The sequence below is a fragment of the Felis catus genome, chromosome A2 (assembly GCF_018350175.1).
Source record: "Felis catus isolate Fca126 chromosome A2, F.catus_Fca126_mat1.0, whole genome shotgun sequence".
In the NCBI taxonomy this organism is placed as follows: domain Eukaryota; kingdom Metazoa; phylum Chordata; class Mammalia; order Carnivora; family Felidae; genus Felis; species Felis catus.
The window spans coordinates 135,745,253-135,772,755 of record NC_058369.1 but is presented as its reverse complement, the minus strand read 5'-3'; the positions used below and the strand labels follow the sequence as shown (position 1 = coordinate 135,772,755).

The 27,503-nt window shown below is 36.0% G+C and overlaps 1 protein-coding gene across 3 annotated transcripts in view; it reads right to left on the bottom strand.

Annotated features, from left to right (window-relative positions):
- Positions 1-27,503, bottom strand: part of CFTR (CF transmembrane conductance regulator) — a 187,469-nt gene that overhangs the window by 111,280 nt on the left and 48,686 nt on the right. For all 3 annotated transcript variants that reach the window (NM_001048009.1, XM_045041230.1, XR_006587667.1), the window contains 8 exon segments: positions 2,512-2,703; positions 6,304-6,486; positions 13,541-13,633; positions 15,957-16,203; positions 20,882-21,007; positions 21,849-22,012; positions 22,864-22,953; positions 25,902-26,117. In NM_001048009.1, coding sequence (NP_001041474.1) covers positions 2,512-2,703; positions 6,304-6,486; positions 13,541-13,633; positions 15,957-16,203; positions 20,882-21,007; positions 21,849-22,012; positions 22,864-22,953; positions 25,902-26,117 — 1,311 coding nt within the window.

Below are 27,503 nucleotides of genomic sequence, written 5' to 3'. Positions count from 1 at the left end.
CCACTGGAGGACATTAGCCTTGAAAGAAACCTCCTCTGGAGGTTATTCCTCACATCTGACAGACCCAGATCGATTTCAAGGCTCCCTCTTTTCATTCCTACAAAAATAGCTCTTTCATTTTCCATTAGAGCATCAATTCATTCTTTACCGATATATTTATTTCCCCTACTGGTCCATGAATCTCTGAAGTATAAGGATCTTGTTCTATTCATATTTTTATAAAATATAGCAAGTCTCAAATGTTTTCAAAATAAAGACTTAATTAACTTCTTCTAGTTTAAAATTTTACTTGGGTACAAAAGGCCATATATTGTATGATTGCATTTATGTGAAATATCCAGAACAGGAAAATTTTAGAGACAGAAGGTAAATCAGTGGTTGTTTAGAGCTGGGTGTGGGGAATGGATAGGTATGAAGACATGGACACTGATTGCTAATGACATTTCTTTTAGAGGAATTGAAGATGTGGCGATGGGTATGCAACTCTATGAATATACTAAAAAACACTGCCTTATACACTTTAAAATTAATTTTGAGGTTGGTCATAGAATCAGAAAAAGAAAATGTTGTCCTTGCTCTTATCCTCTTTCTTTCATTATTTTCAACAGTTTTATTGAGATATAATTCAGATACGATACTTCACTAAAGCACAGATCACTATAACCTGAACTCTTTAGAAAATGGACTGTACTTTCCCATACCCAGCACAGTATTCATGAGTTAGCAAATGCTCATTTCATGAATGAGGGATCCACAGCTTTGAATTTATTATTATTAATATAGCTATGGTAAATTTGGGTAAAATATACTTTCACCTTCGTAGAATCAAGGTGAAAATCACCATTTATAAAATTATCTTTTATTTTCCATGCCCAGCATGGACCCCAACATAGGGCCTGACCTCACAACCCTGAGATCAAGATCTGAGTGCCTCTATAAAATTATTTCTATGAGAAAAGGCATAGTCAAAGCAAAAAATAAAGCCTACCATAAACCTTCCAACACCTTGCAACTAATAAATAAAGCCTATGATTTATCTTGCAAGACACTACCACTCCTACATCCCAGTCCCCACCTAGACAAATATCTGTGGTCTCTAAGAACACTCAAATATTTTTTTCATAACAAATCTACTGAGAGTTTCAACATCCCGTTTGTGAAATACTATTCTTGGAAGAAGGGCTTTTGAGGAACGAAGAGTATCTTCTTCAAAACAAATTCAATACTTTTCCACAATAGTTTTTATTTTTATTATGCTTTCATGTATAGAAAATAAGAGAATGGAGCTCTAAAAAACTACTCTGGAATGAGTCAGTATATACATGGAGAGCCATTTGTACAAGCATGCATCCTTCTTTTGTAAGTATTGCAGTTTCTATCTAACCAACAATTAGCCTTTTTCTTTTCTCTGTACTTTAAGTTTCATTTTATTCTTACTGAAATTTTTTTTTCATAAAAGGTGACTTAAAGGAATCCACTAGTGTCAAATGCCATCTATCAAAGATAATGATTTTGAATCAAGATCTCTATTCAGGCAATACTATTGATAAACCTCATAATGATATATTCCCTGCCTTAATATTTATATCGGTAATTATTGAACCCTCCACCATATAATTTATGCATTGAATAGCACAAGATGCACACACTGGCCACTTGGAATGCTTCACATATTTTCAGGCAATTAACCCATTCCCCAATATTATAAAATGAGTCAACAGCATTATCTTCATTTTGTCTCTGTTTCAGAGAATTACAGTCACTACAGGTCATATGGCTACATATAGGTCATATGTTGAAGGCCAAAGGATAAAATGTAATCACAATTTTATCTCTGATTCTCTACTGGCAGGTTAATGCTCATTCCATTAGGGTGTGGTAGTTATTAAAGTTATTATTTATTATTAATAAAATCCTCTCATGTAATTGTGAAGTATATTTTAAAAAATGCATGCCATATAAATGCCCATTGAGGACATTTGTCTCACTAATGATTCAATAAAATTCTCTCCATTTCATAAAGAATTTTTATTATTTTTTTTTTCCCAAATCAGCCCATCATTTAAAAAATAAAATTGTACTTTCTCTATGATTTTGCAAGTTTCTTAAAGCAGGGGTCATATATTTTATTAACTGATTTAACTCAGAGTAGTTTGTCCATAGTGGAAACTTGATTAATATATGTAGACAGACTGATTGAATAGAGGACTAATTATATCATTTAGGTAGGCTAAAAGTGTCACATTCAAAAATCAGAAATAGGGGCGCCTGGGTGGCGGAGTCGGTTAAGCGTCTGACTTCAGCCAGGTCACGATCTCGCGGTCCGCGAGTTCGAGCCCCGCGTCAGGCTCTGGGCTGATGGCTCAGAGCCTGGAGCCTGTTTCCGATTCTGTGTCTCCCTCTCTCTCTGCCCCTCCCCCGTTCATGCTCTGTCTCTCTCTGTCCCAAAAATAAATAAACGTTGAAAAAAAAATTTTTTTTTAATCAGAAATATGTCAAATAATTACTTACCTCTTCTAGTTGGCATGCTTTGATGACACTCTTATATCTATACTCATCATAGGAAACACCAAAGATGATGTTTTCTTTAATGGTGCCAGGCATGATCCAGGAAAACTGAGAGCAGAATGAAATTCTTCCACTGTGCTTAATTTTACCCTCTGAGGGCTCCAGTTCTCCCATAATCATCATTAGAAGTGAAGTCTGGAAATAAAACCATTGTTATTAAGTAAAATCATTTATCAGATCACTCTCAGAATATACTTGCCTCCAACTGTCATCCTAAGCAGAGGTATCTATTCTGATTTTAAAGGATTCTACATTAATTCATTTGATTCAAAATTGATTAAGCACTTCCTGTTCTGGATTTGCTGCTATGCACACAAGATACAAAGGGGAATAAAAGAAACAATGACAATAGAGTCTGCTAAGTGCTTTGGTAGAGGTTCACAGAGATAGAGCACCTAATTCAGATTGTTGGGGTGGGTTTGGAGGAGGTCAGGGAAAGATTATCACCAGCTAACCTTTGTTAAGTACTCAGTCTATGCTGCGTGCTGTCCTATGTGATTTAACTGTATTCATTCACTTAATCCTCACAAAAACCCAACAAGGTAGATTCAATATCATCTTCATCTAACAAAGAAGAGATCAGTTAAAAAGAGATATAGTCAGATAATATTGTTCTCATGAGCCCTTATTGCAGAAACTAGTATAAAATCATACAAGGGATGATTGAAGAAGCTTCACCAAAAGGACTATCAATGAGCAAAGACTTTATATGAAAAAAGACTGTGAACTAAAATTTAAACTAACGTGGAAATTAGAGTTGAGAAAGAGAATTAAAGTATGTTATATTCCCTGACAATAAGAAAAGTTATAAGTAAAGCCCAAACAAAACAAAGGAAACAGGGTATAAAGGAAATTCACTGATTGTTTACAAAGAAAAGCTACAAGTCAAAGATATGATTTAAACATAACATATCAGCTAACAGAAGCATAAGCATATTTAACAACACAAAGATAAAACATTAAGAAAGGTAATACTGTGGACTAAAATTGAGTAGAAAAAAGGGAGGCAGCAGAGGACAGAAAAACATTGATTTTATCAGAGCTCACATTAGGGAATAAGAGAAAGAAAATCCCAAAGATTTAATGTAAAGTTATTATAACTATAACCACTGTCACAAAATACCTCCCAACCACTAGAAGTTGGAATGCCTTTGGGCTCACACCTTGGCCCCTTTCCCTGCCTATCCATACTCTCTCCTTTGGAATCTCATCTGGCCTCAAGTTTTTACACTGCCAGCCCCATTCCCCTGAAATCAAACCTGTATAACCAACTAACATCTCAATTTAGATGTCAAATATGCATTTTAACCTTAATGTTCTAAAACCAAGCTCCACCCCAAATCAGTCTCTTCCATAATCTCCTCCGGTAATGGTACCTTCATGCTACCATTTACTCAGTCCGAAAACCTTGGACTCACCCTTGACTCCCCCTTTTTTTGCATACACCACTTTCAATCTAATTATGTGGTACCTTTCTTATAGATATGTCCTGAGGGGTGCCTGGATGGCTCAGTCAGTTGAGCGTAGACTCTTAATTTCTGCTCAGGTCATGATCCCATGGTTGTGAGATTGAGCCTCATGTTGCTGAGCATGGAGCCTGCTTAAGATTCTCTCTCTCCCTCACCCTCTTGCCCTCCACTGCTCTCATGCATGCCTATGCATGCACACAGCACAAGAAAGAAAAGGAAAGAAAAGAAAGGAAAAGAAAAGAAAAGAAAAAAGGAAAGAAAAAGAAAGAAAGTCCCGAATTTGACTATTTCCTTCACTACCTGGGTTAAGCCAGTATCATCTTCTGCCCAGTTTGCACAATAGCCTCCTAACTCATTTCCTTGCTTCTGCCCTTATCTCTTTACAACCTATTTTCAAAGTAGCCTCATCAAAACTAAGACAAATCATGTCACTTTTCTGCTTAAAACCCTCCAATGGCCTCTCATTTCCTCAGAAAAAAAAAGCCTTACTCTTTACAAGCTCCTTTGTAAGGTCCTTGAGACTCTTTTACAATAGCCCAAATAATGGTCTAGCCCACATTATTCCTCTGACAGCTCTACCCTCTGGCTGATTCTGTGCTAACCCCACTGACTTCCTTGCTGTTCTGTGAACCACACGGGCACAGTTCCATTTCAAGGCTTTGCTGCATCCTCTATCTGCACAGCAGTTCTGTGGCCTTACTGACAATCCCTGACACAACACAATTTCTGTCATCCATCCTGACCTTACCTTGGTACTCAATTTTAGCTTCGTCTTAATAATAACTGGCAGCAGATGTGGAGAATAAGCTATTAGCTCCAGCTTTTGTTTACATTTAAAATAAAATACAAATGTCTGTGAAGTTTTATCAACATTTTGGTATTTATATATAATAATATACTATATATTTATATATACATTATATATATAAATATATTAAGATATATTTATATGTATAAATATTCATATTCAGTGATGGTTTCATTTAATGTCATATCTCTCAAAATACCAAGTATTGATAAATATATATTACATATACTTGATAAATATATATGAAAATATAAAAATTATATATAATTTTATATGTTTATCTAATATAATTATTATATTTTATATTTATATCGACAAATATTAACATCAACATTAGTATTGTATTAATATAATAAATATAATATAAATAATATAAATATTATATATCTTTAACATGGATAATCAGATATATTCAATTATGTAAGTTTATTAAAACTGTTATATATTAAAATATCGCTTCTAAAAAATGGGATTTATAATAAGTTGAGTGGGGTTAGGGGGATGGGAAGCTGACCAGCACTGAATAAATTAACATTCCTATGTATTTCTTTCAAAAATCTATCCCACTCAATAATTTTCCTTCATAATAAATCCTAAGTAAGTCTGGGTCCATTCTCCAAAATTCTAATGTCAACAAAATAGGGACCTTTTGTCTATGGGGTTAGTAAGGCAAAATCTAAGCCAAGATTTTCCTGGACAAGCTCTGGAAAAATGTCTATGCCAGAGATTGGTAAAAATGAATGGTTCGTTTATTCAATAAATTACTGAATATCCACTATGTACAAGATACTTTGTTGACTTATATGTGAAATCTAAAAAACTAAAGGAAAGAATAAATGAACAGAAAGCAAAAACAGACCAATAAATACAGAGAACAAACTGATGTTTGCCAGAGGGAAGGGGATTGGGAGGGATGGGGAAAATGGGTGAAGGGGAGTAGGAGGTACAGGCTTCCAGTTATGGAATAAGTCACGTGAATGAAAGGTATAGCATAAGAAACATAGTCAATGGTAGTGTAATACCATTGTATGGTGACAGATAAGTAGCAATGTTTGTGAGCATAGCATAATGTAGAGCATAGCATAATGTAACGAATCATTACGTTGTACAAATGAAATTAACATAACATTGGGTGGCAACTATGCTCCAATTTAAAAAAAAGAAAAAACAATGTTTAATAAATTTAAAAATCAGCACGTGGGAGAAAAAAGACACTGGGTTCAGTGCCATGCACCACATAAAGAAGAAAAGGTCAGAAGAAGAAAAGGTCACTGAAGAAATAAAAGACTAAAGACTATTATCAGTGTAATAATTTATATTATAAGGGACAATATATCTAAGCATTCTCCTACTACCAATGTAAAAATTTCTCCAACATGCCCTCTTAGGCTACAGACACACGAGGAAATGAAAGACATGCATGCCAAATGAAGTTCTTAACGATGAGGAATAGATTACCTTGCCTGCTCCAGTAGATCCAGCAACCGCCAACAACTGACCTTTTTCTATCTTGAAATTGATGTCTTTCAGGACAGGAGCACCAAGAAGTGAGAAGTTGCTGAAGAAGAGGCTGTTGTCACCATCAGAAATTTTTCTATCATTACTGTTTTGTTTTGCTTTCTCAAGTAATTCCCCAAATCCCTGAAAAAAAATAGAGAGAGAAAACAAAAAGGTAGATTTTTCAAGTATTTTCAATAGCTATTTGTTTTATTTATTATGAAAAGCACATGGCCCATGATCCATACTTTATAACATGTAATTATATAACATGAGTTCTAGAGCACATGATACAAAACATTGAAAATTTTAATACAGCATTTGATGGAAATATAATTTCAATATCTCAGATTATAACTCACCATTAAGCTAAATTAAATTATTGAAAAAAATGTGTACCTTCTCCTATAGGCTGAGAAAATAAATATTATTATCTAATTCTCAGCACAGTAATAATATCTGTTATAATCCCTCTGTTTCAAAGCTGTAGACTTGTGACTCAGAGGTTAAATGACTAAAGTCAGCCAGAGTGGAATTACAATTCAATCTGACCTCTATCATGCTGCTGGTACCTTCCTCTAAGAAGCTATCATTTAAGCAGTTTAATTAAGTAGAAATGCAATGAGATGGCCAGATGATTCAGATGAATTCCATTATATGAGAATAGCTGGGAGGAAGGAATTGCCTTCTGAAAGTTCCCTGCTTCTCTGTTGCCCCATGGGAAGCTTTAGGGTAGTGGTCTTCAAACCAGACCAAACAGCCCTAAGGATCGATCATGAGGAAGCTTGTGTATACAGTCTTAAGGGAATCTATTTCCACATTCTCAACCTCCAAATATACTCCTTCCTAAAATAATCTGCCTGTGATTTGTTTACTCTTCGTTATCTCTTCTTTCCCACTTTCCGGTTCACAATTGTCCTTGCCTCACTTTATACAGAAGAGAAGCCTTTCGGGACATCTGTTGGTTAGGTGTCCAACTCTTGGTTTCTGCTTGGGTCATGATCTCCCAGGCTGGTGGGCTTGAATCCTGAGTTGGACTCCATGCTCAGCTGGGAGGCTGCTTGGGATTCTCTCTCCCCCCTCCATCAACTCTCAAAAATAAATAAATAACCTTTAAAAAAAAAAAGAAAAGAAAAAGAGAAAAGAAAAGAAAAGAAAAGAAAAGAAAAGAAAAGAAAAGAAAAGAAAAGAAAAGAAAAGAAGAGGAACCTTTTACTTTTACTAGTCCTAAGTCTTACTGTGTTGTACTTCTTGGAGTGTAAAACTTCTAGGACACAAAGGAGGGGACCACAGAAGAATAATTTTCTCCTCAAAGAGGGTCCCACAAAAGCAAATCCAGGAATACTGAAAGAGGTAATATCTTATTTCACCCAGGTTTCAAACTGGAGGCAATCTATGTGTCTTACCTAGCTTAGAATAAGATTTCAGAAATGAGTTGCAGGATAAGGCATTTTAATTATTTGATTACTTACTTAATTTTTAATAATTTAATAAATTTACTTAGTACATATTAATTACCTGTATTTTAAGGTTATACTTTGTCTGACATAAAATAAGCTGATTGACTTGACAATGGGAACTAACTTCATGAATTCATGTATCTTCCATAAACTGAATGCACCCAAACTATAGTGCCAACGTTTTGGCAAAAATCCATTAAACATACTTAGACAATTACATATTTTTCCACCACTTAAGAATACACTGAAAAATTTATGTCAACTTAAAAATGTGTCAGAGGTGTGTGTCATAGTTTTTCAAAATTCTTTTGGGTCATACATAAGCAATTAAGTTTGAAGACCACTGCTTTTAATTCTCATGATAGGGATGGTTAACATCCCCCAGTCACCAAACAATAAAAGCAAACCGTTTAGGAAGTAGACAATAAAAAGTTTTTATAACATGGGTCAAAGGCATCTGCTATTCCCTTATTCATTTATTTATCTCACAGATATTCACTGGGAATCACCTCTGTATTAAAGACCACTTTGAAAATCTCACATGAGAGAATAACATTATGAATAGATATTAACACTGCAACATGCTTAGTGCTAGAACTGAAAATCACACCAAGTCTTATGGAAGTACCAAGTCTTATGGAAGAGAGTAAGCAACTCAGCCTGGAACTTGACCAAGTAAATGACCTGCAGGCTAGGCTACAAGGGATAGAACTGGGATTTCATAAGACCAAGAAATGGTATAGGTGTTCTAGGAAGATGGATCTGCATGTACAATGATTTAGGCTTAAAAAAAATAAAATATGCCTCAGAAATGGCAAGTGGCCAGGTATGATGTATATGGCAAGATGACAAAAGATGTCCTTAGTAAGGCAGGCCATGCAGTTGTTAAAGGACTTGCTGTGCCATGCTTAGAAGCAGGACTTTTATCCAATAAGCATATGAACCAATGGGAGGCTGTTGTTATAAATAATTTTTATTTCTTTATTTTTTTTATTTGAGAGAGTATGAGCAGGGGAGAAGGAGAGAGAGAAGGAGAGAGAGAGAGAGAGAGAGAGAGAGAGAGAGAGAGAGAGAGAGAGAGAGAAGCTTAAGCAGGCTCTATGCTAAGCTTGGAGCCCAACATGGGGCTTGATTCCATGGCCCTGGGATCATGATGTGAGCCAAAATCAAGAGTTGGACACTCAAACCAACTGAGCCACCCAGGCACCCCACTAATATCTTTTATTTCTGATTACAGAAGAAAGACACTTATTTCAAGAAATTTGGAAAATATAAAAAATCAGAATGAATAGAAATCACTTGTAATACTACCACTGAGAAGCAACCATACTTAACATTTCAACCAAAATCCCTCCATTTTCTTACACATAGTGTATATGATTTTATATAGAACCAGGGATTAAAAGTACAGCATAGGCAATATAGTCAATATTATTGTAATAACTTTTAAGTGTAGATGGTAACAACATTTATCATGGTGAGCATTTTGTAATGTATCTAATTGTTGAATTACTAGATTGTACACCTGAAACTAATATGTCAATTATATTTCAACAAAATATAATTTTTTACAAAATTGAGAAAAATATAAGGTTGTGACATGCTTTCTAACTTACAATAAACCAATATTTTCATATATCATTAAACATGATTTTTAATATAATTTTTAGTTGCAAGATAGTATTCAAGAGTATGGATATACTATATGCTCATACTTTTGCTATAAATTGGGGGCACATTTTCTTTGTCCAAATTCCCACAAGTGGAAGTTCCAGAGCATAAAGTATGTAAAATTCCATGTGTTTTCAATAGTAGTTCTAAATTTTCTTCATCAAGAAATATATGAGAGTGCCAGTTTTCAAATTTCAGTTTTCAACACTATTATTTTTTGGTTTTGGATTTGTTTTGACTTCTTTTACTTGTAGCTTTATAAGGGAAAATGGAATATAATGATCTTATTTTTATTTATTTGCTCTCTAATAAGATTGAACATTTTCCATATTTATGAGTCCCCTGTTGTGCATAAAATGGTTATGACATCCTCTGTCATTACTCCAGTAATGGCTTTACTCCAGTAATCTTCTCACCCAGGTGGATAATGGTTAACTTCAGTCTGAGCTTCAGTCTACTCTGTTTTTGAGGGTATTAAATGAGATAATATACATGAAAGCATTTTGAGCACAATAAAGCAGTAGTCACTCTCTTTTGTTTAAATAATTTAAAAATTATTTGTTTACACAAACAAGTAATGCTCCTACATTAAATAAGGAGCAGTATTATGAGTGGTAAAGGGTTTTGGAGTCACAGAAATGTAGGCTGACATTTTAGCTCTGCCCTAATTAGTTGTATAACCTTGTTCTAGTTGCTTAAACTAAGTTTCAGCTTCCTAGTAAGTAAATAGCAATTTTACCCACTCACAGGTTTATACTGAGGGCAGAATCATGTATCAGAATCACCAGGGACTTGCCTCTTGGGTAACTGGGTGGATGGTAATGTCATCAAAGAAGAGAGCAAATGCACTCACTGGAAGGGGCTAATTTACGAAGCTTGGTGAGTGATGAATGAGAAGTGCTTGAAGAGCGTGCAGGAAACTTAGAAATACATGTATGAATTTCAAGAAAGAAACTGGGGCCAGAAATCTGCATTTGACACTCATCAGCACATTGATGTCAGTTGACCTAAGCTTGAGGTCACCCACAGAGGGCATGAAATGCTAGAAGAAAGCCTAGGGGGGACATAGTGCCAATCACCATTGAAGTAGCAGGCAGGGAAGAGGTAGAAGTCATGGTCTGAGGATAAAAGAATATGAAAGGAGTGGTTCACTAAAGCCAAATGATCAATTCAAGAAGAAAGGAATGTTTTAATGTATTGGTGAGGGTAGAATCCAGATTGCGGTGGGGAGAAGCCCATGAAAGATGAGGAAATGAGAACGGGCTTGACAACAAAGGGAAAGAAAGGGATAAAGTTTAAAGAATGAAGCTGGGTGGGCAAAAGCAAGGGGAAAATTTTTTAATTAACTTATAAATATGTGAATGTGAAGAGGGATCAGTTGAAAGGAGATGCTGAAGCTTCTAGAGAGAAGACTGCTGGCCCCTTGTTCTAAGATGAAGCAAGGTATTAATAGCTCAGTCAAGGGCAGGGAAAAACATACATCTTAGATACAATGGAAGGAGAAAAACATAATTCCAAGGGTGAACAGGGAAGTTGGAAGTATTCATACATAATGATGGCTTCTATTTTCTTTATGTTTTGTAGGAGGCAAGGAGAACCTGAGGGAAGTAGGGGGTTTCAGGAAAGTGGTAAAGATTTGGAATAGCATCTGGGGAAATGGTAAAGGAAATTAAAGACAAATAAAAAGATTTCCCAAGAAGGTTTACAGGCCCCACTGAGGTTGAAACAAGAATAGTATAAAACTAATATAAGATATAGGATTTTCCCAGATAGCACCTCCTTCACCAAAGTCCATAAAGTCATGTTTTGCAGCAAAGGATTCAGTGGAAGGAAACAGGAATTGGGAGACTTGTAGGAGAAGAACTGAAATGATAGGTCTTGGAATAAGCAGAGGTTGAACCAGGCAGGGTCCAAAGGGAGCATTAAAGAGACTAGAAATCTTGAATTTGAAAGACCATCAGGTGTGATTTAAAGAAGATAGAGATGGAAGGTTAGAAAATTCTGGGCAGAGAAAGATTTTACATTTCCAAAGTGGAGGAAGTCTAGGTGTTCTCAAAGCTCAGGATATGCCTATGAGAGGAAGCTTCTAAAGAAGTCCCTAGAAAGTATAAGTTCTAAGGACAGTGTTGGGGGGACTGCTCATGTGGGTGTTGAGGTTTCAGACGTCATGGCAGAAGTTTAATGAGCAACACTATCCCGAGTAAATGTGATCAAGAAGTGAAATAAGTCAGGCAGAAAAGAAAAATACGATTTTACTCACGTGTGGAATTTAAGAAACACAACAGATGAACTTAGGGAAAAGAAGGAAAAAGAAGATAAAAACAGAGAGGGAGGAAACCAAAGGAGATTCTTACATGCAGAGAACAAACTGGGGGTTTCTGGAGGGGTGGTGGTAGGAGGGATGGGCTGGATGGGTGATGGATATTAAGGAGGGCACTTGTTGGGATGAGCACTGGGTGTTTTATGTAAGTGATGAATCACTAAATTCTACACCTGAAATCATTATTACACCATATGTTAATTAAATTAGATTTGAATACAATTTTTTAAAAAAATGGGAAAAAGAAGTGTCCAGAGTTTGACAGGTGGCCATCAAAGACTTTGAGGATACAGCCAAATGGGAAGCAAGAGTTCAGGGAAAGGATTGGAGGCTGTGACATCGAGGTCCAAATTTCAGCTTCAGCGCCTGCCAGTTGTATGAGCTGAACCAGGTGCCATAACCTCTCTAAGCTTCCATTTGCTTATCAGTAAATTACTTAGGTCGTAGAAATGTTATGTGAATTAAATGAGACAACATTTATAAAGTGATTATCCGAGAGCCTGAAGCATAGTCAGGGTTCAAGCCTGCTACCTATTTTATTAGATGGAAGGAGAGTGCAATGGAAGACTTTCGAGCAGAACAAGGAAATAATTGTCTCAGATTAGTAGGGAAAATGTTAAACCTCTTATTTTCCCTTCATTCCTAGAAGGGCAATTGAAACTCCTAAAAACAAAGAAGTAAAATCAATCTGATCCCTTTCTGATCTGGCACTTTCCCACAAACAACTTTGCCAGGCAGATAAAGAATTATTCTCTAACCTGTATCTTCAAAAATGAAGTAAAGTGAAGCCCTGGCTGTCAAGTTGCTTATATAAATAAAGCCAGTTTCAGATATTTTGAAATATGCACAATAAGACACTGGTTTCAGAACTTCTATCTTTATTCAGCACATATGTGATAAGAAAATAACTCAATAGGTATTCTCAATAACCAAATATTGCTTCTTTAGAGGCTGAATATTATTGATAATATTTTTCAGACTTTGAGATATATGATAGCATTTTTAGTTTTTAATTTTTTAGTTTTTTTGAGCATATTGGCTTTTTTTTCAAATTTTAATTTAAATTCTAGTTAGCATATAGCACAATATTGGTTTCAGGAGTAGAATTCAGTGGTTCATCACTTACATACCATACCCAGTACAAGAGAACTTTTAATAGTGAATGGAAATAAGTAAAAATAGAAAAAAAACACATTGATATATCTCTCATACATCTTTACATTGCCTTGTGTATGTAAACACATTGGACTGGAACTTGAGATTAGAGAAGATAATATTTACTGAGGAACTACTTACTATGTGCACAGTACTCTGCTGAACACTCTACGCTTCACAACAGTCTTGCAAGAAACTAGGCACTGCTTGCAAGGTAAATATTAATATTTCACTTTATAGATGGAGAACCAAAGGTTCCACAAGTAATTTGATCTAGATTACACAGAGAATAAACGGCAAAGTCAGAATTCAAATCTTGCTCTATCAGGCTCCAAAACCTATGAGATTTGTATGCCTTCCTAATCTGTTGTGTCAAACAAATTATACGACTTAGAAAACAATAAAGAGGCTTCCACACTGTAACATTTCTGGGCCCTGACTTCTTAATTTATCAAGTAAGTGCAGTGGTTCCCTTCCGGTGCTACCAGTTCAATTATCATTCTAACTTTCTCACCCATTAGGATGAAAACTAGATTTGAAAAGGAGGAAATGGTAAAGTATTTAGGGCAAACAATTAAAAAAAAATTCTGACCTCTTCCCAGAAAGCTGTTACATTCTCCATCACTACATCTGTAGTTGTTAAGTTATATTCCAATGTCTTATATTCTTGCTTTTGTAAGAAATCCTGTTTACAAAAGGAAGCAAAGATATATTGTAGAACTAAAATAGCATTAATGCATTATTACCTCTGTTTTACACTCTAATAGTTCTGTACCCTGTATTTGCATTTTGTGAATATTTATGAATATATTTATGAATACATTAGAAATTACTTCATAATAAAATAATTGATAGCAGTGTTCCAAAGTTAATTTTCCAAGTACTTGGATTTATCACATTTGAAATGCACTCTTAAAACATGTGCTATTTTAGGGGCACCTAGGTGGCTCAGTCGGTTAAGTATCTGACTTTGGCTCAAGTCATGATCTCACAGTTTGTGAGTTAGAACCCATGTTGGGCTCTGTGCTGACAGCTCAGAGCCTGGAGCCTGCTTTGGATTCTGTGTGTGTCTCTCTCTCTGCTCCTCCCCCACTCACACACTCTCTCTCATTCTAAAAAATAAACAAACATTAAAAATTAAAAAGAAAACATGTGGTATTTTCTAAAACTTTTTTAATGTTTATTTATTTTTGAGAGAGAGAGAGAGAAAGAAGGGAAGGGAAGGGGCAGAGAGAAGAGAGGGAGACAGAGGATCTGAAGCAGGCTCCACCCCGTTAGTGCAGAGCATAACGTGAGACTTGAAGTCACAAACCGTGAGATCATGACCTGAGCTGAAATCAAGAGTTGGATGCTTAACTGACTGAGCCATCCAGTAACCCCTATAAAACTGTTTCTATATATTAGATTTCAACACACAACTGATTGTTTCTACTACTCTTACAAGTTAACCTGGGTAATGAATTTATAAGGCCTCCCTGAATTACCTTCCAACGTGCCTCAATTCAACATTAGGACACAGAGAAAGCTAATGTCTTCTCATCTTTAGCTTCTTCCTTACTGGAGGCACCATAGCATCACTTCTCTGGGTTAAGGTATGAAGATCTAATATAACTGATTTTAAAGCATCAGACGTTGACTCTAAGAGAAGGCTCTATCAGACATGATTAGGGCTCAACTAGGAAAGGTGGGAGCATAAGGGAGAATTAAATGCCTATATCCTGAGGTCCTCACCATTAGGAGGTATTGAGGAAAGCCTGGTCCTTGACTCACTTTTGCTTTTTTTTCTCTGCTCTTTTCTCATTCACTATTGCTATTTTGGGTTTTCTCTTTCTTTCCTAGTTTGGTTTCTCTCTGTGTTTCTGTTCAGTGACTCTCCCTGTCTTTGTGACCCTCTCTCTTTGGGTCTGGATTCATGGGCATTCTCTCTCTCTCTCAGTTGAGAAGGGTTAACAGAAGAAATAGGATTAGTCCAAGAGCAGCTATGGTTCGGAGCTATATTCCCCAATTTGTCTAACTCACAGATCTCAAACTCATATTTTCAAAACTATAAAATTAAGAAGGGTGGCTGAGTAGAGACTGTGTAGAAGTGGAGCGGGCAGGCCCTCCTTGAAGGGGGAGCTGCCATAGCTTGTGGGGGAAAAGGGACCCAGTTACTATATATTCCAATTCTTCAAAAGAGATTGAAGACATAATTTTTGTATATGTAACATTTCCCAACTTTTAAATGCTGGCAAGTAACACAATTTTTTTTTTTTTAATTTAAAGTTCTAGTGAAACAGGTCAGAGGCCAAAATGAGATCCATGGACCACCCCTGGCAAAGTCTGGCCTACATTACATAATGGCAGAACCACTTAAAAGTGGCTTACCCTTCACCCTTGTTTTTATTTCTATCACAGTGATTTTCTGAGTTACATATTTAAATGGATATCAAAAAATATTAATTATAAAAATTATACGCACACATAAACTCCTGGTGATGATTCAGTTAGCTTTATGTATATTGGGTATAATCACCTGAGGACTTTAGAACTTCTCTTCCAAGCTACCAGCTACATCAGAATTGCTAGGATTTTAAGGTAATTAATGTGGCATAAAATGCCATTCTCATCTATCTTATTTTCTGGAAAGTGTGTTGAAAAATTTAGAAAATTTAAGGTGAACATTCTTAGTTTTAGCTGGAATGTTTTATAACTTCCTGGTGAACCTGCTACCATCTTTTGCACATTTGCCAAGTTAATTAGAAATGATCTATTGGTTGATTACGTAAATAAAATTCTCCAGAATACAGAAACAATATTCTCTTCAACCTCTTTATCTTAAGAGAATCTCACAGGCCTTTATTTTATCCCAAGGGCTCATTAGACCACATGTAGACATCAAGAGAGGAGGAAATCCTGTGTGTCAAACAGGCCCAAGACCAAGACTTGATCTCTAGAGAGTTTGCTCACTAGAAAAGCTCAGAACTGTTCTAAAATCTTTGCATATGATGCCCAGTTAGGTAAATTACCTGTATTTTGTTTATTGCTCCAAGAGAGTCATACCATGTTTGTACAGCCCAGGGGAATTGCCGAGTGACTGCCATGCGCAAAACGATGCAGAATGAGATGGTTGTGAATATTTTTCGGAGGACGATTGTTTTGATCAGTGCATAGGGAAGCACAGATAAAAACACAACAAAGAACCCTGAGAAGAAGAAGGCCGAGCTATTGAAGTATCTCACATAGGCTGCTTTCCGGGTCAGTTTCAGTTCTGTTCTATAAAAAAATATATAAAATTTGGGATACTTATTAACTTTTCGAATACCAGGCATCTTGGAATGTAAAACCGGAACATAGGCTCTCAAGGCTTTCTGCCGTTGTTCTGATCCTAGCTCCATCCTATATGAACTGTGTGACCTTGGACAAGTTATTTTATCTCTCTGGGCCTCAGTTACCTTCTCTGAAAGGCAGACAGTAACGAATGTACCAGTGTCTTGGACATAATACCTGTAAATATTATTTTTAAATTATAATTAATAATCTATTATTAATACTATTACTATTTGACAGTATTTTAATATCTTCTTTTTTTACTTAAAAAATATTTTTCAATGTTTATTTATTTATTTTTTATTTTTTTTTTTAATACAGAGATTATTATCAAATTGGTTTCCATACAACACCCAGTGCTCATCCCAACAGGTGCCCTCCTCAATACCCATCACCCACCCTCTCCTCCCTCCTACCCCCCATCAACCCTCAGATTGTTCTCAGTTTTTAAGAGTCTTTATGGTTTGGCTCCCTCCCTTTCTAACTTTTTTTTTTCCTTCCCTTCCCCCATGGGTTCCTGTTAAGTTTCTCAGGATCCACATAAGAGTGAAAACATATGGTGTCTGTCTTTCTCTGTATGACTTATTTCACTTAGCATAACACTCTCCAGTTCCATCCATGTTGCTACAAAAGGCCATATTTCATTTCTTCTCATTGTCACGTAGTATTCCATTGTGTATATAAACCACAATTTCTTTATGCACTCATCAGTTGATGGACATTTAGGCTCTTTGCATAATTTGGCTATTGTTGAAAGTGCTGCTATAAATATTGGGGTACAAGTGCCCCTATGCTTCAGCACTCCTATATCCCTTGGGTAAATTCCTAGCAGTGCTATTTCTGGGTCATAGGGTAGATCTATTTTTAATTTTTTGAGGAACCTCCACACTGTTTTCCAGAGTGGCTGTACCAGTTTGCATTCCCATATTTTAATATCTCCAATCACTTCATTATTAATTTTTAAGATTAGTGAAATTTCATTCAGTTTTTTAGTTTGTTGGTTGCTGTTTTAAATAAGTTTGGAAATGAGGACAACGTTCCAAGATTTATAAAGGAAAAATATAAGTTTGTGATTCCCTAATGGATTCTTAACATTTTAGAAATTCTAGCTTGGCTTTGGAGAACACTGAAAATAACATATAAGCCACAAAGGAGTGGTTTCTCAAACCTTAGCATGTGTGAAAATCACCTGAGAAACTTATTAAAATGCAGTCTCAGGCCCACTGCTCAGAGATACTAAGTCTGCCATAGGCTTCCAGAATCCACGTTTTAAGTAAGAACCCAAGTGATTCTGTTGCAAGTAGTTCTTGAAAAAATTACAAGACAGAAGCTACTATATCCTCTCTATGTCTCACTTTAGTATAATTATTTGTAACAATCATTTTTTAAAAGATTTTATTTTATTTATTTTTTAGCACTTATTTATTTTTGAGAGAGAGAGACAGAGAGCACGAGTCGGGGAGGGGCAGAAAGAGAGGGAGACACAGAATCTGAAGCAGACTGCAGGCTCCAAGCTGTCAGAACAGAGCCTGACACAGGGCTCGAACTCATGAACTGTGAGATCATGACCTGAGCTGAAGTCTGATGCTCAACTGACTGAGCCACCCAGGCAACCCTGAAAGATTTTATTTTTTAATTTTTTCTAGTGTTTACTTACTTTTGAGAGAGAGAGACAGAGGGACAGAGCGTGAGCAGGGGAGGGGCAAAGAGAGAGGGAGACACAGAATCTGAAGCAGGTGCCAGGCTCTGAGCACAGAGCCCAATGCGGGGCTGGAACCCATGAACCGTGAGATCATGCCCTAAGCCAGTGGGACAGTCAACTGACTGAGCCACTCAGGCGCCCCTAAAAGATTTTATTTTTAAGGAATCTCTACACCCCATGTGGGGCTAGAACCTACAGTCCAGAGATCAAGAGTCACAAGCTCCACTAACTGAGCCAGCCAGGCACTCCTGCAACAATATTTTTTTTTTACTTCTGATCTTCTAGTCTGAACTGCAAACGGGAACTATTTTTTTTTAACATATATAAAAGAGATTTCAGTGCTCCAGCAGGCAGAAAATAGGGAGTGCAGATGCTGGTAATAAGAGAGAACAATACTGCCTTCAACTTCCATCCCACTCTTCCAGGAAGAAAAACTAGTCACTTGTGATCCTCCTATTCAGATCTCTCAAGGGAAGAAGCAGGGATGAACAGACAAGCAGACGGTTCTGGTGGGAGGAAGCAATAGCAATAGCTGTGCCTGGCATTTGGGTGCTGGTTTCACACATTTGTATAATTCAGAAAAGTTCTCATTCTCAAGTGGCAGCGTTCAGAAAAAATCTTTTGGGTTTTTTCAGTCTGAAAAAAAGTATAATCCTGAGCACTCTGATCAAGAAAATGAAGTTCAACATGCCCAACTTAGACCATGATTCACAATCTAATGTGGTCTAATGCTTACTTATTTCAGTTATTTGGCATTGAAGGCAGATTGGGATTTTTGGAATCTCTCTGGGGCTTGACCCCAGCTCTGCCAGTTACAGCTATGCAATCTTAAGCAACCTGCCCTTCCCTTTGATCCTATAGAATCCACATGGGTAGAAGAGAGACATACCATCTCTCTGCTGGAGTTATTGCCAAGGTAAATGACAGCACGGCAGAGGGCCTAACACTGAGAATCTATGCTTAGAATCCTTAATCTTCAACAGAAAGAAGAATAATATTGGCTAGGTTGATATTAATAAAATGCTAAAAAGCACTGCTCACAAAAGTGTTCATGAATTTGTGACAATTGTTGAAATATATTAGAAACAGTTGAGGAAAAAGGAAGAAGTGGTATGACTAAAAAAGCATAATGGACTCAAGAACATTTACAAGAATCACCCAAAAAGCAGTGATTTCCATAATAAAGTCACTTGTACCTTATAAGTCATAAAAATATTTTATCAGTTTCTTATTTAAAAAAACTTGAAAGTACCTTTGTTAAAGAAGAGCAATAAAGGAGTAGATTTTCAGAGAGTTTTATAGTCTCTGCCCGGTTCAACAATGGCGTTGGCTGAGGTAATCACCCCTATGAAGTGCATCCTGCCATTCTCTTCCAGAATATGATATTTGCTCTTTTAAGGAGAAGCAATTCTTACTTTCCCATATTTACATCAGCACTTCCCAGCCTCTTCGGGTAACAATTTCATGACAGATTAAAGAACCAGATCACACTAGTTACAACCAAGCATTTGCTAATAGAATTGGCCAGACAGAAATACAGAATAGAAAGGATGAATTTCATCTTTTGAGGAAGAGGAAAAATAAAAACCAAAGTCAAGAAAAGTCAGCACCTAGAATGACCTGACCAGAAGTTTATCTTGAATCCAGAGACAACCAGATCCTCTGATCAGCTCCTCATCATTCCTGCTATGTCTGTGCTTATAGGCACAGAAACGACCAAGGGGACTAGTGTGATAGAGAAGTCACTTTGTTAAAAAGAAAAACAACTTCAACCAACTAGACAATTCCCCAAGATCTTTAAGGATGTTTCTGGAAAGAAAATATAATTCCTTTCCTGGATTTGTTTTGAAAGTCATAATAAAAACAGGTGACAGTAATGTTTGGGAAATATTTACTCTTTTACTCTTTCTATTTACATGGCAAAGGCCTTAATAGTTCAGCATTTCTTTGTTGTTCCAATCACACACCTGCAGCTCAGTTATCACCGGCTACTGGAATCAGCAGCCCAATTTCCTGATGACCACATTCACACCATCCAAAAGGGTACTTTTTTTTGTATATTTTCCCCTGTGAAACTCTCATATGCTATAGGACCTGAAATTATCTGCTCTTTAACAGTAGTATATCTATCACTGAGTCTCCTAGAACCCTTTTTTGATTGCAGTTTGTAGAACATGGAACTTGACTGAAAGAAATGGTCTCATGGCTACAGAAATGCCATAGCTTATATTGTACCCTAAATTACCACAGTAATCATATCTCAGTCTGTGCTATACTTTTTCACTGGATATAATCTTTACCAGTCAGTGAAAGAGAGATTATCAGAGGTGAAATAAGACTAGAGATAGGTGCCAAGGATTGATTCTATCTCAGGTGGTGGCTTTCATTGCTTGAACTGACCTCTCAAATGCAGGGTTTCTAGAACACAAGTTACTAGATATTATCCTGTATTATTATTCTTAAGTTAAGGAAGAACAATGATACTTTAACCAAAGAGAAGGGTTTCTTTTCACTTTTCCTGAGCCATAACATAAGTGAAATGGAAGAACAGAAAACCACTTATTTGGTTCAGATTTGCACACTTATTGCTCTACTGGTTTCATTTAAGGTTTTATTCAGCCTCCAGCATTATGATCATTATTTTAGTAAAATAAGTATAATAAGCAGCTATAAACACATAGAGGGGATTCTTCATAAGGCATACATATCCTTGTAATAAAAAATAACACACTTAACCAACTATATACAGACCATGAAAATAACTTTATGCCACTTGATAGTGATACAGGAATATTGATATAACTTAATACAATTGATTGTCAGAAACTTCAAATATGAACTGAAATCCCACTGTGACATACTCATCTTTAAAATATTAAACATGAAATAGCTACTGATATCGAAATTATCAGAAATACTTACTGTCTTAGGTTTTCAATCATTTTTTCCATCGCTTCCTCCCAGCAGTATGCCTTAACAGATTGGATATTTTCAATCATTTCAGAGGTGATCACAAGTCTTTCGTTGATCTTTCCAGCTCTCTGATCTCTGTAAATCAATTAATCAATCAAATACTTAATAAAACCAAGTCAAATTACCACTAAGAACCACAAAAGTTTTTTCAAAAAATCCACATTTCTTATTAAACAGATGAACATTTATTTTATTATCTAACAGATGGTAACAAAAATCATGAACAAAAATCATTCGCTAAATAGCTACCATTTAGTGAATGCCTCTTATGTGCCACACACTATTAGATGCATTCCACATACTATCCCAGTGTAGTACCCTTCATGGAAGTCTAGAAGTAGTGGTTATCTCCATTTTAAAGATAAAAAAACAGAGACTCAGTAAGGCCAAGTGACTTGAGTCAGGTCACATAACTAGTAAGCATGCAGTCTGGTATTTAAACCAAGAGTTAGCAGATTCCACATTTTGTATACATTCTATCATCTTCTAGCTGACAAACTCTAGAAGTCCTCTATCATAAGCTGTGACTTGTATCATTAACTCATTCTCTACTAAAAAGTAACCAAGGCTGTAGTGTGATTATCCTTGAACCAGAGTAGGAAAAACCTATAAAATTCTATCCAACATTTATGCATTCACTCCCATATACATATATGTTTTATCCATTCTACCTAAATATTATAATACATAAAAATGAACTGAATATTAAGATATTTAAAAAGAAATTCTATAGATTGATAAGCAAAAAAAAATGTCCCTTAATACACTGACTATGATTTACACTATTGAAATAACTCCTTTTTAGTGACATCCAGGAAGTAGATCCCAGTTCAGTATATACAGCAGTCCCTGGTTTTACTAGACTTTTGGAATATCTAACTTAAAATCCTTCCAAGCTATGTAACCAGAGTGCTACCTGTACTTCATCATCATTCTTCCCAGTGCAGCTTGAAAAAGGGCAAGGATTATGAGGAAAGCAAGACCACAGAAGGCGGAGGCCTGTAACAAGTCCCAGAGGAGCCCCATGAGGAGAGCCACTTGCAAAGGAGCAATCCACACAAAATGTGCCAGTGCAAGTCCCTGCGAAACAAAATCACAGTGAAAACCAGTGACAAAGAAACAAGCAAACAAGCCTAAGATGGGAGAAATTGAGCACAGCGAGCTTATACAACAAACACATCATGGTTCCCACTGTGCTAAACTCAATGTGTTTGCTACACGAAGCACACATCAGTGTGCTTAAACATTCTACAAATAGACTAGGATTTCCCAAGGAACAAATTTCAAGTTGTTGCATTTTCGGGGTGTTTTTATTCAATGGAATTAAAATTAAATATCTTAAGTATCAGGTCAGGGACTTATTTTAAATAACTTACTTCTATTTGGATAAAGCAAGAGCCATGGTATAAACATGTAAGAGCAAAAGGGTTTCCAAAGGCTCAAGGTAACAACTCTATCACCTGACAAAATATTCAGAGTAAATGCAGGCTCAATTCATTAGTAACTTATGTAGCACCTGCTGTGGGTTTAACATTATGCTACATACTGAAAATGCTAAGATAAATAAAACACATTATGTGTCCTCAAAGACCTTGCAATTATTTGTGTCATAAGACAGCACTGAACAAGAATTGCTCAGAGTATCATATTCAGCCAAAGTAAATAACAGATGTAAAGTATTAAAAGGAAACAAGATCTGATAAAAAATGAATTTTGAAACACCTCATTAAATATGCAGCAAGCTGAGATGCCTTTGTATCGGCTGGTTCTGTAAGCCCCCGGAATGGCACTGTCCTATGCAACCCAACCTTGCAGGAATAGGGAAGGTAGGGATGTCTATGATTTAGCCACATATTACCATCAACTAACCAAGAAAAACCCTTGGGACTGTATGATTTATAACAATAATGCATAAATCAGTAGGTACATACTTCATCAAATTTGTTCAGGTTGTTGGAAAGGAGACTAACAAGTTGTCCAATACTTATTTTATCCAGAACACGGCTTGACAGCTTTAAAGTCTAAAAGGAAAATCGGAAGTTAGGTGATGTTGACAAAGAGAAGACAAAAAGAATATTTATAAATAACATTATAATACAGCTGAAGAATTAGGTGACTATGCATGCGTTTTTAAGTAAAGGTAATGAAAATTATTTTATGTTTATCTAGCTTAGGATATTCTCTGATATATAAATATTTCTCTTCACAAAATATATTATACTGGCATGCCTGTAGTTATTTTATTTTCCAGCATCTATATAGTATATCCTTTCTACTCCACAGCAGTAATGATATTACACTTAAATGTCCATTCATATGGTGTGGAGATTTTGGTGGGTTTGGTTTGGTTTGGTTTGGTTTTTATAGGCAGCAAAATTTGAGATTAAAGCCTATAATCTTATAGTAACTCTATTTTTCTATAGTGGAGTCCTATAGTAATTCTATTGAATAAAATGACAATTAAAGTCAATAAAAGTATATTATGAATAATTGAATCATTAATGACTTTGTGAAAGATTAACAATACAAAATCCTTAAATATTACACAGAAAAAATACATCCCTATACACAAATAGAACTGGTAAGTAGATAAATTAATAATAGTTATGAAAGATCACTTATACTTTGCCTAAAATTTAATAAGAATTTATTATCCCTTAGATGCCTTTGATTGGAGAGTACCCATCCAATATTTGTTTCAATTGAATGTATATGTATTGAGCACTTATGAGATGCAAATCACTGGATTCAAGGCTTCAGGAATTATTGTTAGGATTTATTAATACATATTTCTTGCCTTAAGGTAACCTAGTACATACATCAACTAAATATGATATGATAAATGAGTTCAAGGGAGCAGAATATAACCGGGTGGTTATGAGAAAGTTCACATACCTGGTTACAAAAATTGGGATTTTATCGAGGAGGTAAAATTGAATATGGGTGTGGAATAATGAATACAATTTAGATAAGTACAGATGAAGAAAGAATCAAAGCAGTTAATTCCAAAACACTATTAGAGCAATATGAGGGGAAAATTCCACTGACTGGGTCACACACTCCTCATTAATAGACTTCATCTATCTCAGGTGTGCATAGCAAGCACTCAGCGAAGATTTGTTTTTGTTATTATTTCTGTCTTCTTGAAATTCATAAGCAAAGATAAATTTAGTTCATATTTAGATTATTTTCTTGTATTTTTACATTTTCATTTAAGTACAGTTGACATAGAATATTGTATTCGTTTCAGGTGTACAACATAATGATTTGACATTTATAGAATGCATTTAGGTTCATTATTTAAAATATAATTTGAATGTATCATAGTTGCAGATTTTGGAGCAAAGCAAAAAAGTGCTGTATTACAAAATTTGGGGTACTGTAAGGAGAATTAGTGGCTGCCTGCCATGTGGATGGAGCTGGTCTGATACGGGACCAGTCTACTTCAGGCTCCTTTAGGGACCAAACCACAGCCACGTGAAGACACAACTGAATTCTCTGGTGATGGTGCCAGTGCAGGCCAGTAAGTGCAGCTAGAGGGGTAAACAAACCAGGTAATAACACAAATACTCAAAAATGAGAGAAAAAAGGATAGATGCAATAGCTTCTAACTTTTCCTCAGCGTGTTCTGAGTCTGAAAGCACATATGCTGCTGTATTTGTGCTAAATGTTACACATGAATTTACAAATAACCTTCTCCTTCTTTGATCTCCCATCCCCTTTAGCCCATAAAATTTCTGGATCAAAACAAAATTTTTGTTGATTTATTACCCATGTTTTCCTGGTACTTGGTTGAATTGATGACATTGTAGCTGAGGTGATCTGACTAAACTGTGGACTCTATTTTTTTTTTCGTGTGCATCCATAAAAGGCTGTTTTGAACAATAAAGTATGACTATCAAGGTTTTATGACACAACTGACCTTGCATATATATTATGGAAGTGTTATGGGTTATTTGCTAGAGGTAATTTCAGATCCATGTCCCTTATAAGCCAAGTATATAAAGTTTTTACATTGGGGGAAGAAAAAGAGAAGAAGGGTAAGGCAATACCCAAATGATTCAACCAAAATAGCTTTACTGTAATGACTTGGTAGACCCAAGCAATCACACATGGCCTACAAAGCATGTCACTGGAATGATATTAAATTGTGTGTGTAAGGTGGGAAGTCTTAATCTGCATTCACCTAAATCATGCTTCTGCAACTTGGGCTCTTGTCTGGATAATGCATACAGAAAAGTAGAGAAGGTTCTTATGGTTGTAGTACATGTGTTGTTGCAAAAGTGTTCAATTTGCAGGACTCAAAGGATGACAAAATCACTGTGTCACAACTAATTAAGGCAGGAACTGTTATTGCTTGGATTATCAATAACAATTACATACTACACTCTTGTTATTGAACGTAAAGATATATGGCATTTTACCACAAGACATTTTGCCAATGACTTTTACACGGATGGTAAGTATCATTTTAATGGGGAGCCATACATTCCAAAACACAATGATGTGACTAGTTTTAAAAAATGAAATCTGGGGCACCTGGGTGGCTCAGTCTGTTGGGCCTCCAACTTCAGCACAGGTCATGATCTTACAGTTCGGTTCGTGAGTTCAAGTCCCACATCAGGCTCTGTGCTGACAGCTCGGAGCCTGAAGCCTTCTTCAGATTCTGTCTCCCTCTCTCTGCCCCTCCCCTGCTCACACTCTCTCTGTCTCTCTCAAGGATAAATAAACACTAAAAAATATTTTTAAAAAATGAAATCCATAGCATAGGGAGTTTACAGAAAATGCTCAATAATTATTAGCCAAAATGAACTGAATTAATCACCAAGGAAAATGAGAAACATTAATTAATGCTGCCATTTACTTAACAGGCCTACAAAATTGATTTTAGCATTTATCCCTTATGTGTATCAACATGACATTTAAAACATGTTGCACGTAGCATGGAGACTATGCGAGAAAGCATTACCTTCTTATAAATCAAACTAAACATAGCTATTCTTATTTGCATTCCAATGTGATGGAGGCCAAAAATGGCTGGGTGCAAAAGCAGAGTCCTCATGACAAAGAGAAGGCATAAGCCTATGGCTAGATAAATTGCAATGGAGCGTTCCGCCTTGTTATCTGGATCATAGGAAGCTATGATTCTTCCCAGTAAGAGAGGCTGGACTGCTTTGGTGACTTCCTAAAAAGAGGAAAAACCAAGAAATTAGATTTCATTTCCCTTGCATAAAATGGCCCACAATTTCAACAAAAAAAATTTTCATCTTTAGAGAAGGATTTAAAATGGGCTAACATAGAGGGCTGCGCCATATGTAAAACTCTTGATGTTATTTTCATTTTTATACTTTGAAATAAGATTTGATTTTTGGTTATAGTGAAAGTCATTTGGAGACAAGTTTATGCATAAGGTATTTTTGACTGAAAAGTGAATAGTGGCCATACAGTAAAGGTGTGGTTTCTGGAATGGTATATTAATCAGTAATATATACATAGCGCTGAATGGTTTATGAAATATTTTCATTTGATTTTCAGGACAGCTTTAGGAGTCAGAGTAGGCATTATTATTTTCACTTTGTGGATGAAGAAACTAAGGCCAAAGACACCAAGTGACCTGATGTGACTTCAAAATAGAACTTGAGGAAGTGTTTGGAGTTAGTGGCATTATTTCCAGAATGAAAACAGCTTCTCAAGGCAACCACATAAAGGGGAGCTGGCAACAGGAGGAAGGAGCATGCAGGCACTGGTGGCATTTAATTCTGCCACTTCCACTTCTGGTCTCAAGCCCATCTTGGTATGGAATGGGTATGGACTTCAGGGAAGCAGTGTTACAACAAACTTCAACCTCAGTCCAGTTTCCAATGATTTATCAACTCTTCAAAGGCTTGTGAGTTAACACAGGAAGACGAAAGTTGTGCTTTCCAAATGCATCTAATCAGGGCCCTCAATTAATTAGTAAATCAAATTGTCCATCAAATCCATTACCCCTCCTCCTGAATATATAGGAATAGATTTGAGTTCAAGAGGTCTAACTCTTCTCCATATTACTAAATTGTTTTCAAGAGAGAAAAACACAAAACCTCCCCTGTCTTGTTTTATGATGATGAACCAATGAAATGGAGATCTGAAGCTAAACCCTCCAGGGATGTCATGTTAGGCTAATTGATTCCATTTCAAAGGTATATTTTCCAGCCAGACTGGTACCACAGCATTGTTCAGTTTACTCCCCCTCAACCCTTAATTTGCTTATTCTCCTCCATTTTCTACAATCCCTTCTCTAAACCGCAAATGCCCAATACCACAAGCCCCCTTATTCCCAATAACTAAAAACGCTTTTCTGTACCAAGTTCATCCCCATTAGGAATCAATCCTAACCTATACAGAGCTGTCATTGATTGATCACTAGCTGTGCATTCTATACTTTATATTCAGTACTTTATTTCAAATTAACTATGTAGACTAAGGCTCTGAATATAAGGAAAGAATCAAACACTTTTTAAAAGTTTCCAAACTAATCACAAAATGGGTTATAATTTTCTCATCTCACATTAGCCATATTCAAACCTGTATT